The sequence below is a fragment of the Apium graveolens genome, chromosome 5 (assembly GCF_009905375.1).
Source record: "Apium graveolens cultivar Ventura chromosome 5, ASM990537v1, whole genome shotgun sequence".
Classification (NCBI taxonomy): domain Eukaryota; kingdom Viridiplantae; phylum Streptophyta; class Magnoliopsida; order Apiales; family Apiaceae; genus Apium; species Apium graveolens.
This window is the reverse complement of record NC_133651.1, coordinates 23,305,780-23,319,334: the sequence shown is the minus strand read 5'-3', so window position 1 is coordinate 23,319,334 and position 13,555 is coordinate 23,305,780. Positions and strand designations below refer to the sequence as shown.

Here is a 13,555-nt window from a genome sequence, read left to right as displayed (position 1 = left end):
TTACACAATAATTAAAAGTCAACTAAATCTTGGTATTGTCAATAGTGATCTAGGCTTGTTATATTAAGACATGTATTACACAACAATATAATAATTTCATTATAATAATATTTCACCTTACCAATATTATCACTTTAAATAAGTTTAAATGTTCTAAAAAGTTATGAACATATATGTTTACTTATATAATTGTATGACATCATATCATTTAAAATTTTAAATGAACAAAATTAAGAATTGAATTCTAGTATTTTTTTTAAAATTATGTAATATTAAAAAAAATCTGTGCAGATCGCACGGGTTTTAAGCCAGTAATAATAATAATAATAATAAAATAATAATAATAATAATAATAAAAATAATAATAATAAACAGAAAAGAACCAAAACCCTTGTTAAAACCCCCGGCCCATACCATTTGAACACCCCAAACACGCCCTAAGGCCACCACCATATCAACGTGAATCCACCCGGTACACCTTCACACTTAATTCACCTTCTTTATCTCTATATACATAAAATTATCATTTGTAATGGGAAGTTCAGTTGAAGAAACATCATCAATGTCAAACATAATAATCCCACAAGAATGGTCCGAGGCTGCAAATACTGTTGCTTCTTCAGCTTCTTCACCTCCTGTTACTTTTGTTTGTGGTCCTAAAAACAGTGGCAAGACCATCTTTTCCCGTCACCTTGTTAATGTTCTTCTTCAGAGGTTTTTAAACTACCCCTTTGTGTAAAAATGTTAACTTTCTTGTTTATTTATGTTCTTGAATCTTTCTTGATTGTTAATTGTGGTTATCTTCCGTAAAGTTGTGATTTTTTAAGGTTTTTAAGCAAGCCCTTTGTGTAAAAATGTTCTTTTTTTTCTGGGTTATAGATGTTCTTGACTCTTACTTGATTGTTTTATGTTTTGTAAAGTTGTGATTTTAAGGTTTTTATGCAAACCCTTAACGTAAAAATGTTTTTGTTTGTTTGTTTATGTATGTTCTTGAATCTTTCTTGATTGTTTGTTTTGTTTTTCTTGTGTAAAGTTGTGAGATTTTTTTGGTTTTGCTATGGGTTTGATTTTTGATTGTTAATTGGGTTTAAAGTTATCATCTTTATGTGGATTTTTATATCTGGATAAGCTCGGTGGTTCTGATTAGATTTTGGTGTATTTACATGGTGGTGTGATGCTATTTATTTGTATATTTCTTGAATTTGAAGTTAGTTTGTGTCGATATATATGAGGTTTGTTAAATTTTTTAGTCTAATCTGCTCTAAATTAGTAATCAGTATCACTTTAAATTTTTGTATCGTTTTATATATGAGGTTTGTTAAGTTCTGTAGTCTAATTGCAGGTCCGGAATCTACACTAAATTAGTATTCAGTATCACTTATTTTATTCTGATTCAGCCCCTGGCCCAATAACACATTTCACTTGTATTTTAAATCTTTTGAGAAAAAATGGGACATGTAAGCTTGCCACTGCTTTGTAGTTCATCTTAATCTTTCAGAGAAGAATTATTGTTTAAGTTGTAATTATGCAAGTAGACGCAGATGTGAATTCTCTCTAAGTTGTTAGATAAGGATTTTGCCCAATTTATTGATCTCTAATTTTACAAATTTTTAATTGGTCAAAATAAATTCAGCACTATTTTTTTTAAAAAAATTCAGATTATAATTGAAAGTATCCTTTATGTCCGCAGATATGAGAGAATAGCTTATCTGGACACAGATGTTGGGCAAACGGAGTTTACACCTCCTGGCTGTCTCTCGCTTACTGTTATTGACAAAATAACTCCAGGTGACATGCCTATCGACTTTATCACCCAACAGATGTAACTGCACTTTAGCAAATTTAATTGCGGAAGTCTGATGTTTTTTTTTTCTTTTTTTTTTTCTGATTAGATTTGACTATTCCATGCCTGAAAACGCCTGTGAGGTATGGATTTCTTGATCTATCTTATAATGTAATTTATCCTGCATAGTTACAACCTCTGTGCTAGTTGTTGACATTAAGTTCTGTTCTGCTAGCAGTCTATCTAACATACAAGGAATATGTTTGTGTGAGTGGGGATCAAATAGGTTTTAGAATGCATGTGGTGTTTAATAATAATAGAGTAATGATATGTTTAAATTTATATACTCTGTGCTTTGCACCATTGAATGACTAGTTCTACTCTACATTTCTCTCCTCGCGCGCACATGCACACACACATTTAAGTATATAATATATATTAAGTTGTAGCTGATGACTGATTATAAACATAAAGTCTGGCTGGATACAAAAAACATTTTTGTGTCTTTCTGATCAATCATATGAACAATCCCATGAATTCCATTTGCAGTTGATCCCATATGATTAATTAATTAAATTTGCAATTTTTTAAATGTCTGTTTACCGTGGCATAAGTTCCGGTGTATTCGCATGTTCTTCTCTAAAATTTAATCTTTCATGAAAATGGAAAGCAACATGAAATTTTCCTGCTGAGTATTGCAAAAGTGATGACATAATAGTTAACTGTAGAAATTAATTTTCTTCATCCTCCCTGACGAAAATTTGATTGCAGATGCTACTTCTTTGGTGATATTTCTCCAAAAAGGGATCCAACAATGTACTTGAAGTGTATATCTGCACTATATGACTACTACGAGAAAGAGTTCAACACGTTTGATCTAAGTGGTCATACTGCATTGCCCCTCGTTGTCAATACTTCTGGATGGGTCAAAGGTTTGCTTAAATTTGTCCTTGTTATTACGTACACAAGTAGTATTGTGCTTAAGTTTTGTCATAAACCCTCGCAATCTCCTTTCTCATTTATGGAGTAACGGTTCAAGTTTCTGAGTTTCAGGTATTGGGTTTGATATACTGGTGGATATGCTAAAATACATTTCTCCTACGCACATGGTTAAGATTCGCATATCAGCTGAGAGCAAGAATCTGCCAACTGGTGGGTTCTGGTTAGACGAGAGAGATGATGCCTCAGCAACCTTAATTGAGATCAGTTCAGCTCGCCAGGACTCTTTGAAAAGATCGTATGTTCTTGACTTTATTATGCTCAATTAAAGTCACGTACCTAACTTTTGCTCGTGATGTCGTCAACCAATATAGAATTTCCAAGTCAAGTAGTGTAAATTCTCTAGGACCTGTCATCTTTCAACTTTCCCACGTCACTCAGTTAGAAGATTTTTGACTGTTTAGTGAAATTTGTGGCGTCTTCATTACTCATTTTAGTCAGAATAATTTATAGTTTTTTAAGGCCGTATATTTGAAAAACTGAAGTGGTGAAGTATTCAATTGACAGCTAAGTGTAGTCATTAATAATAATTTATCATTCCATCCCCCTTTAGGCCATTGAGACATTCACAACTCCTATAAGACAAATGTAACTAATTTATTGAAGACATGATTGACTGAAGAGTATTTCTATTTTCAGGGTGCTGGTACAAAAGGATGCACGCCTTCTCCGGGATTTACGTATAATGGCTTATTTCAGGCAGTGCTTTCCTAGCGAGATAGATATCACCACAATTAAGGAACTTGCTCGTGCATTGGCTGCTCACCCTCCTTATGAAGTTCCAGTATCATGTGTCAAGATTAAACATCTCCACAATGAGGTTTCTTTAAATATCACACAAGTCGAATTTTATATTGTTTATTGATAAAAATTTATTCGTTTCGATTTAATAATATATTCAACTTTTTGAGATTGTAATCTCTTTTTGCTCGATATATACAGGTCCCAAGTAGTGAAATATTTTATAGTTTGAATGCTACTATTGTTGGCTTGGCTGTCAGTTCTGAAGATATTGATCATTTGCCTTGCTGTGTTGGCCTAGGTATGTCATTTTTAGCTTTTACAAAGCAGACAGCTACAATCATGGATTTCTGTTTTCTCATCATATGACTTCGTCCATATTGAGTCCTTTTTATGTTTATGAAGTTGGCAAGTCACGAAGCAAGGGAGTTATATATAATAATTTTAATCTATATCAGATTATTTATTTTAGTGTATGTATATACACTTACAAGCTTATAACCTGTGACATGCACAAGTTTAGGGATTTTTAGATAGATTTTTTTTATATAATTTAGAATGATGAAAACAAATATAAAAAAAATCATAAAATAGAACTAATTACATCTATCTCTCTCTCTCTGATGAAAACAAATATTAAAAAAATCATAAAATAGAACCAAGTACATCTCTCTCTCTCTCTCTCTCTCTCTCTCTCTCTCTCTCTCTCTCCCCCTCTCTCCCTCCCTCCCTCCAATTCTCTTTCAAATTTGATTTCTCTTTCAAATTTCTCCAATTCTTTTTAATGTTTCCTGGTTAACCCTGTGGAATAGATAGAAAATCTAAAAACTCTCTCTCTCTCTCTCTCTCTCCCTCCCTCTCCCTCTCATAACTTGTTTCTATCTTTTCTATTTTTCTAGATATCATATAACTCCTGGCATTAGGAAGTGGTGCTACAATTTTTGGTTGTACGGGAAGATAAATTTATTGCTTATAAATTTGAAGCAACCTTTTGTCTGCTTTAATAATAAGTTACCTAAAAAAATTGGTCAGATTGCGAGTCACCCTAACAATGACTAGTCAGCTCAAGTCAACTTTGGCTGACATCCCAATTCCCAAACCACTGGTCAGTGAGTATCAAATCTTCATGAATGAGCAGTTAAATCATCAGAAAGAAAAGCTGCGAAGATAGTAGTTCCACCCTCATGATCTGTTAAATTTTAGCTTTGTCTGACTTGCATCAGTCACTAACTATTGTTATTACTTATGAGTAGTCAAATTTGTTCTGTCTTCAAGTTGAAGGCTTTTGATACAAAATTTTAGTATTTATTTGTTACATGCGGTAATACTCATCTCATATCTGATTAACAGGAATTGTGCGAAGCATCGACACGCTCAAGAAGATAATCTATGTTATTACTCCTGTTCCACACAACACTTTGGAGAAGGTTGATCTAATACTACAGGGGTTCATCCAAATTCCAAATTGTCTTTTGCAGGTATGAATCGTCTGTCTGCAAATTTGCTGCATGTTCAAGTCAATATATCATTCTCACATATCTGAATAGGCCATTATCTAATTTGACAAAACATGAACTTGATATAATGTCATTATAGTTACATTAAATAACACAAAGACGTAGTTTAGAACTTACTGTTATAGGTTAACTCGACTTTCATTGACCATCAGTCGTGTAATCTAAGATAAGTAATACTATGATATTAAATATATAAAAGAAGTCAGGTGGGATACCTTCGTGTATTAGCCTGCTCCCTCCTGGCGATGTTTAATGTGATGGGACACTTTTGGGCTCTTTTTTTTTCAGTATCTGTCAATGATTCTGTAATTCTGTAATAACGGTTGAGGTTATGGACACAAATAATTAGCTAACTAAGAAAGTCACAGTGTGGATCAATAATCTCATGTAATACTGTATGTTGTTCATTACACAATGCGTTGTCAGTACCGTGTGTTGGCATATTGCCTGATTAAGGGAGCTCATTATAAGATGTTAGTAATTTTATCCTTGCGTGCAGGTACAGGGATGCTTTTCACCTTACATGGCTTCAAATGTTCTGCCAGTAAATTAAAAGCTCATACATGCTAAAAATCTTGGGGCCATTTTGGACAGTTCAGAGCTAAGTATCTAACAGAGTAGTTGCCAAAATCATAGCTTATTTGGAAAGATTATCCAGTTCTCTGCAATGGTCTTTTCTAAAGCTATGTCAATGTAGCAATCAGAACACGCCCATGACCTGTCTTCAGTACATTATTTAATCTTTATATTCCAGAAAAAAAGTCTTATATATTTTATCTCTATATTTACATTAATCTTTCTGCATCGATCAATGATTTCTACCAAAGGATCGCATCAGAGATTAAGCTTTTATCTTTACAAGGCCCCAGATAAATGCAGTTTTACTAGGTGCCAGACCCGGACGTAATAGAAGCATTATGTTTTTTTTACCAGAACAGAATGTTCAGTATAATCAGTGCCCACTTTCATAGTTTCATTTCACTTAAAACTCAGATTGTTGGCTTTAACTTATAACTAAACAAGGATGTTGTAATAATTGTTTGTCAAGTTTGAACTTTTAACCTGGAACTCATTATAAAATTGGAAACTAATATTTATTTTAAATTTGCAAATTGGCTTGATAAAGTTTATTATCTTATACCCCCTGTTTTTAAATATTTCTCGTAACTTTTGCCATAGTATTTCGACGATCAATTTTTTTTTTTAATTGTGAATAATAGTATTGAATTGAAAGAACATTTAAAAAATAATAGTATTGGATTGAAGGACAATTTTTAAAAACATAGAGTAATACTTTTCGTCAATTTTCATTCTGGATAATTAATTAAAACAGATATCATTTTCTTTAAAAAAAATTAAGTTAAACTATCAAAATTGTTGACTTATTAACAAGTGTGCATAAACTTTCGTAAATTGTTTTTGAGAAGAAATATTTTTACTTATTTTTCAATTTTATTGTTTTATCTCAGTACTAGTTGATTTTATCTCACAAGTGTGTTAATTTAAACTACAAGCTGCATACTATTACGGCCATTAGCAAATAAATAACTATAACTATAACAAATGACGGTTGCCGCAATCAATACAATGATAGATTGTTACAATTCAATACAAAAATGTTGCAGGTGATGAAACAAAACAAGCTAATAAAATTCTAATAGACATGTATCTCTAGTTGAGTTGAACGGAGGATGAGACAGAGTGTAAGGTTTTCGCTTTGTTGTCTTCCTTGTCGTTACCGAAGTAATCTTGTAGAGCAATCATTTCAATCTTGTTGCGCTTCAGGCTTTTAATTGCCTGAACAGTGGCCGAAGCACCAGCCACAGTTGTTATAATAGGAACTTTGTAAGCAAGTGCCATTCTTCTCAGCTGCCGTCCATCAATATCTTCAAGATTGTCACCTGAACTTGTGATAACCATCAATTGAATTTGACCATTTGCGAGCATATCACCAGCATGCGGTCTGCCTTCATGTATCTTTAGAACTCGTTCCACTGGGATTCCATCTAATTCAAGAATGTTGGCTGTCCCGGAAGTTGAAACAATTTTGAATCCAATATCAAGAAAGGCACGGGCGATTGTCGAGAGATGTGACTTGGTCAAATCACTTAAGCTAAGGAACACTTTGCCTGAAAGTGGTAGTTTTTGCCCAGCAGCTAGTGTGGCTTTGGCAAATGCAATAGAAAACTCGTAGGATATGCCCATCACTTCACCGGTGCTATGCATTTCAGGACCTAGAAATACATCACAGCCTTGGAACTTCTCAAAGGGCAAAACAGCTTCCTTCACCGACACATGTCGAGGGATTACCTCTGTAGTGAAACCCAGGTCATGAAGAGACTTTCCTGACATGACGAGAGAAGCATATTTAGCCAATGGGTGTCCAATTGCTTTGGACACAAAAGGAACTGTACGGGAAGCACGTGGATTTGCCTCGAGTAGAAAAACCTCTCCAGAAGCTGTAATTGCATACTGACAATTCATGAGCCCACAAACATTTAGTCTCTGAGCCAATTTCTTAGTCCATGACCTGATTGTTTCCAAGCATGAAGATGAAATGGTCTGACTTGGTATCATACAAGCAGAATCACCAGAATGGATCCCGGCCTGTTCAATGTGCTCCATTATCCCACCAATCACCACATTACCATGGGAGTCAGCAAGTGCATCAACGTCAATCTCAATTGCGTCCGACAGATATTTGTCGATCAGGACAGGGTGCTCTGGGTCCACCTCAACAGCATTTGCAAGGTAGATAACCAACTTATTGTCATTGTAAACAATCTCCATTCCACGGCCACCCAAGACATAGGAAGGCCTGACAACAACCGGGTATCCTATATCAGATGCTATGGAAATAGCATCAGATTCACTCTTGGCAATGCCTCCCTGTGGTTGCTCAATCTTTAGTTCATTCAGCATTGCATTGAACCTCTCTCTATCCTCGGCAGCATCAATTGAATCAGGAGATGTTCCCCAAATGCGAACATATCCACCACCGGCACATTTAGGTTTGAACTCGTCTAAATACCGCTGAATTGGGAGAGCCAATTTTAGCGGGGTTTGACCACCAAATTGTACAATGATGCCTTCAGGTCGTTCCAACTCTATGACGTTAAGAACATCTTCAATTGTCAGTGGTTCAAAATAGAGACGATCACTTGTATCATAATCTGTAGAGACCGTCTCAGGATTTGAGTTCATCATAATAGTCTCGTAGCCTGCATCCTGCAAAGACCAAGAAAGCAGGAATGAATTAAGTGGAACAGAAAAAGGAGTAAAACCCTAGTTAATGGATATATTCAAAATGCTCTGAAGGCAGGTTTTACCAGACTAGTCACTCGCCAATATTACTTCCAGTAATTTATACACAGAGAATAATAGACAGGTATATAACATATGTGCAATTGTTCAAGTGACCAGTATTTAAGCAAATAGAAAACAAGCCGCAGATGAGAAACTAGCACAAATTTAAACTATTCAAGTGATTAACAAACCTGAAGAGCGAATGATGCGTGGCAGCAGCAATAATCAAATTCAATTCCTTGACCAATTCGATTCGGTCCTCCACCTAATATCAAAACCTTCTTACTCTTGCTTGGAGCTGATTCACATTCAAAGTCGTAAGAGGAGTACATGTAAGGAGTGTCAGCCTCAAATTCTGCTGCGCATGTGTCAACTCGCTTATACACTGGTAAAACACCCAAAGATAGCCGTTTCGATCGAACATCTTTCTCAGAGGACCTTGTAGCAAAAGCTATCTGCTTATCACTAAAACCTCTTTTTTTGACTTCATAGAGCTCATCCTTTGTCAACTCAGACAATTTTTTTTTCAAAAGGTATTGTTCAACATCCACCAATTCCTTCAGTTGAGTAAGGAACCATTTGTCAACAAATGTTAGCTCATGAATGTCATCTACTTTCATTCCCTTTTTCATTGCCGCATATATGGAACGAATTCGATCAGGATTAGGGACTCGAAGACTGTACTTAAGCTGGTCCCAGTCCCAATTCAGCTCCTTGATCTGAGCGCAACCCCATCCAGAGTAGCCACATTCTAGCGAACGAACTGCTTTCTGAAAGGACTCCTGGAATGTGCGGCCTACAGCCATGGACTCACCAACAGACTTCATCTGAGTTGTCAATATTGGCTGAGAACCTGGGAATTTCTCAAATGCAAACCTCGGTATCTGCGTGCAAAACAGAAATAAATAAATGATTTAAATTAGGCAATATGAGACATGTTCTAGGTTCTGTGTGAGTTTGAAAATAAAACATTAATGCTAAATTGCCATGTAGAAGCAACGTAGTTCATGTTAAGAACTAGAATATCCAGATTTGACAAATTAATCTGTAATAATTAGCCAAATTCAACTACAAGATTAATTCCCCAACCAAAGGACAAATCCCTAAATTCAGGAAAACACAACATTTAATAGTCGAATTATCAATTTTGATTAATGAAATGAAGATGGAAAAGGATATCCTACTTAGGAAGGCAGCTCATGTATTATAACAAAATACATTCAAATAGCAAAAGAGGAAGAAGATGTACTAAAATTCTAAAAATAATTTAAGCCAACTGATAATTTATATCACAACTCGCAAGATAAAAAATTTCTGAAAGAGTCTAGCTGTTTAAAAATGTCTCTTAGAAGATGATTTAATTGCAAATCATTTAAAGTTCAAATATAGACGATCCATATAAATAAAATAGATAGTTGTGTGTGTGTGTGAGAACTAAAACAGAATATGTAAGTGTGTGTCAAATAAAGGAAAATATGTAAAGTTCATGCCTTGGTTACAACGTAATCGATAGAAGGTTCAAAACTAGCTGGTGTTTTCTTTGTGATGTCATTAGGAATCTGATCCAGTGAATAACCAACTGACAACTTTGCAGCCATTTTCGCTATGGGAAACCCAGTAGCTTTTGAGGCCAAAGCTGATGACCTTGAAACTCTAGGATTCATTTCAATCACCATAACTTCTCCATCAGCAGGGTTAATGGCAAACTGAACATTGGAACCACCGCATTCAACTCCAATCTCCCTTATGATAGCAATAGAATAATCTCTAAGACGTTGATACTCCTTATCTGTCAAGGTTTGTGCAGGAGCAACAGTAATTGAGTCCCCTGTGTGAACTCCCATTGCATCAATATTCTCAATCGAACAAATGATGACCACATTGTCCGCCAAGTCTCTCATAACTTCTAACTCATATTCTTTCCAACCCAACAAAGACTTCTCCACCAAAACCTGCGACGTTACACTAGCAGCAAGACCGGACTTACAAATCGCCTCAAACTCATCTTTATTATACGCAATTCCACCTCCACTTCCACCTAACGTAAATGCAGGTCGTATAATCAAAGGAAACTCCCCAATTGAACTTGCAATCTCGAAACACTCCTCCAACGTGGTCCCAATTCCAGACGGAGGAGTCTTAAGTCCAATATTCTTCATAGCCTTTTTAAACAAATCCCTATCTTCCGCCTTCTTAATAGCATTAAGCTTTGCTCCAATCAACTCAACACCGTACTTCTCAAGTGCACCACTTTCAGCCAATGCCACCGCAAGATTAAGCGCAGTCTGTCCCCCCATAGTAGGCAACAAAGCATCAGGCCTCTCCTTTTCCAAAACTTGCTCAACTAGCTCAGGAGTCATAGGCTCAATGTAGGTCCTATTCGCAGTCTCGGGGTCAGTCATAATAGTAGCCGGATTAGAATTAACAAGAATCACTTCATACCCTTCCTCTCTTAAAGCCTTACAAGCTTGAGTACCCGAATAATCAAATTCACAAGCTTGTCCAATAACAATGGGACCAGCACCCAAAATCATAATCTTCTTGATATCGGTTCGCTTACCCACTTTCGATAAATCAAACAACCCCCCATTTTTTGAATCACTTTCTTTAGCACTAACATCATTGATTTTACTACTAGACTTTGCTGAACAAGCAAATGTAGGCAATGCCCGGGTCGAAAAATCCAATCTTGATTGGAATTTAGAGTAGAAAAACAAGGGAAATGAATTGGGGTTTGAAAATTTGAGCTTGGAGGGAATGAAATAACTAGAAGATGAAATGAGTTTCGTTGAGGCATTTTCACAAACACTTGGTGTGAAAGCTGCTAATTCACCCATTTTTAAATTGACAAACTGAAATTGTAAATGATAATTAAAATGGGAGGGAGAGTGATAGTTTTTGACAAAGGCGTAGTGATTTTCTTGGAGGCTTTCTTCTACGCCAAAACGGCCGCCGATAGAAACCCTAGTTTATCGATATATACATTATACATACAAAATATTGGTGGAGGAAAATTGTGAGGTTTCTTTTTTTTAAAGATATGACGTGGACAAAAAAATTTATTTTATTATATCATTAGTGCTCACTAAAATAGAATGAAATAAGCAATTATTATTTCATTTCGCAAATACTGTTTGTTATGTGACAAAGTTCAAAACTTTAATATTGGACAAAAATAATTTTTGAATAATTTGGGGCTAATTATTTGTTGTTTTCAATTTTTAAGAAAATGTTCAAATTAGATTTAATGTTTGAGATTATTGATCATATTGAATAAACACACCAAACACATGTTGCACAAGCTATTACTTCCATACATCCCCCAACGTCATCTATTATTTATAGAAATGTAACAAACTCCGTGAGATAGTTAGTCTGTACCCAGCTGTACATGTGTCAGATTAGAGTTATATATAATCTAGTAGATTAGAGCACTTTACATCTTATCTTAGCAACTAAGCAATTCTATCTGAATATAACAAATTCTCTATATAGTTTTAACTCAAGCTATGAATATACATTTTGCTTCTTAGTTTTGTTTGTTCATTTACACATCAAGATCTAGATTCAGAAAGTTATCATGGTATTAGAGCTTGTGTTGACGATCGTGATGGAGATTGCAATGTTCGAGAATGACTGATTCTGTATTTCAAATCCGTTTGTTTTTCATCAAACACTTGCAGACATACAAGATGTTCTCTAATCTAATCTTCATGAACTGTGTTGTGCCAAAAAAATTGGTAAAAACAATATTCAGACTGATACTGATAAAATAGCAAAAATTAAGATATAAACGCCTAAAATTAAGGAACAGATAAGATTATCTTCTTTATGGAAGGAAGGTAGGTGCGCCCCTATGTAGGCAGGACGCGCCCTATATTGTGATGGCTGATGAAAAAGTTGCTGTCAATACACCCCATGTATAAGGGGGCGCGCCCTGATCATAGAGAGGAGGCGCGCCCATTGACTTGGTAGGAAAGTGAGAGAATCTCTGGGGAATGCCCATCAATGATAGGTCTTAGGGCGCGCCCTAAGTGAGTAAGATGTCTTGAAAAAGACTTCAACATGATTACTTGGACGGATTCCTTGGAAAATTCAAGGAAGATGGAGATTATTATTACTAACCTATTTGATGCAGGTACTCTATTGAAGAACTCCTTTTTGTAGCACATCTAATGGAATGCGGTGTCCGTGGTTAGAGACCTTCAGGGGTATGCCTGGACGGAAGGCCTCCTCCTGTAGTCAATGAGTGTCCTCATTGGGGATGTGGGGTAAATTCTGGTGTTTGCTTTGGGAGCTCTGTCTCTGTAGTCAACGTGTGTCCCCATTGGGAGACTTGGGAGTATCCTGCACTTTGCACCCAAAAGCTTGGGATCACTTGTCCTGTAATCTGGTAGGGTCTCCTTATCGGGGGGCAATGATGCGTCCAACATTTGGGGTGAACCATGGTTATACCTGCGTCCACGGACTAGAGAAACAGCTGGTAGCGGAGGGTTATCCTTGGCCAGGGAGATGCCTTATCCGTGAAGTCTCGAATCCGCGGACGAGCCTTGGGCCTTTGTGGTTGGGCCTCATCGGCGGACATTCCTAATGCTAGTAGAAGACGATTTCCAGTAGGTTTCCTACAGGGCCTCGGGACAAGAGATCTAAGCCCGTTAGGTTTCTTGTTCCCCAAGAACTACGTTGGCTTGATTCCCTATAAATAGGGGTACGTAGGCAAATTGTAAGGGGTCAGAAACGAGAGCGCAAAGGATCCACCACTAACCCTAAGCAATCTCAGCCACCAATAATCACCACCACCAAACACTGTTCATCTTTTCCGACGAATACTGTTCATCGGATCCATCGATTACTGTTCACATTTCCGACGGAGGACCGCCATCACAGATCTTGTTTCCGGCTACGAACCTCAGACTTTATTGCTCCCAAATTCATCCGTCAACAAATTGGCGCTAGAAGGAGGGGTTAAGCAAGATCTGCATCTAGGAGGAAGGATGTCTCAATATCATGATGGAAGTTTTTATGATGGAAGCTCTGAAGAAGAATCTGATCATGGCTATGAACGCCATGAACCTTACGTTCCACCCATGACTGATCGCCCCACTCCAGATGTTGGGGGACAGCCGCCTGTGCTCATCAGCAACACTGACTTGCTGGAACAACTGTATCGCATGGGAGATGCTCTGAACGGTTTCGATTCAAGGCTGAG

General features: G+C 36.4%; 2 protein-coding genes across 2 annotated transcripts; one reads left to right on the top strand and one right to left on the bottom strand.

The window, feature by feature from the left end:
• The first annotated feature begins 422 nt into the window (after positions 1-422).
• Positions 423-5,834, top strand: LOC141723661 (polynucleotide 5'-hydroxyl-kinase NOL9). The gene is made up of 9 exons (XM_074525520.1): positions 423-714; positions 1,691-1,788; positions 1,893-1,926; positions 2,555-2,715; positions 2,837-3,020; positions 3,422-3,602; positions 3,725-3,824; positions 4,874-5,001; positions 5,540-5,834. The coding sequence occupies exons 1-9, from the start codon at positions 533-535 to the stop codon at positions 5,591-5,593; spliced, it is 1,122 nt and encodes a 373-aa protein (XP_074381621.1). The 5' UTR covers positions 423-532; the 3' UTR covers positions 5,594-5,834.
• A 739-nt stretch (positions 5,835-6,573) lies between these two features.
• On the bottom strand, positions 6,574-11,380 carry LOC141723660 (carbamoyl phosphate synthase arginine-specific large chain, chloroplastic-like). Its single transcript, XM_074525519.1, has 3 exons — positions 9,837-11,380; positions 8,538-9,230; positions 6,574-8,268 (listed from the first exon to the last, which is right to left on the bottom strand). The coding sequence occupies exons 1-3, from the start codon at positions 11,181-11,183 to the stop codon at positions 6,712-6,714; spliced, it is 3,597 nt and encodes a 1,198-aa protein (XP_074381620.1). The 5' UTR covers positions 11,184-11,380; the 3' UTR covers positions 6,574-6,711.
• Positions 11,381-13,555: the final 2,175 nt, after the last annotated feature.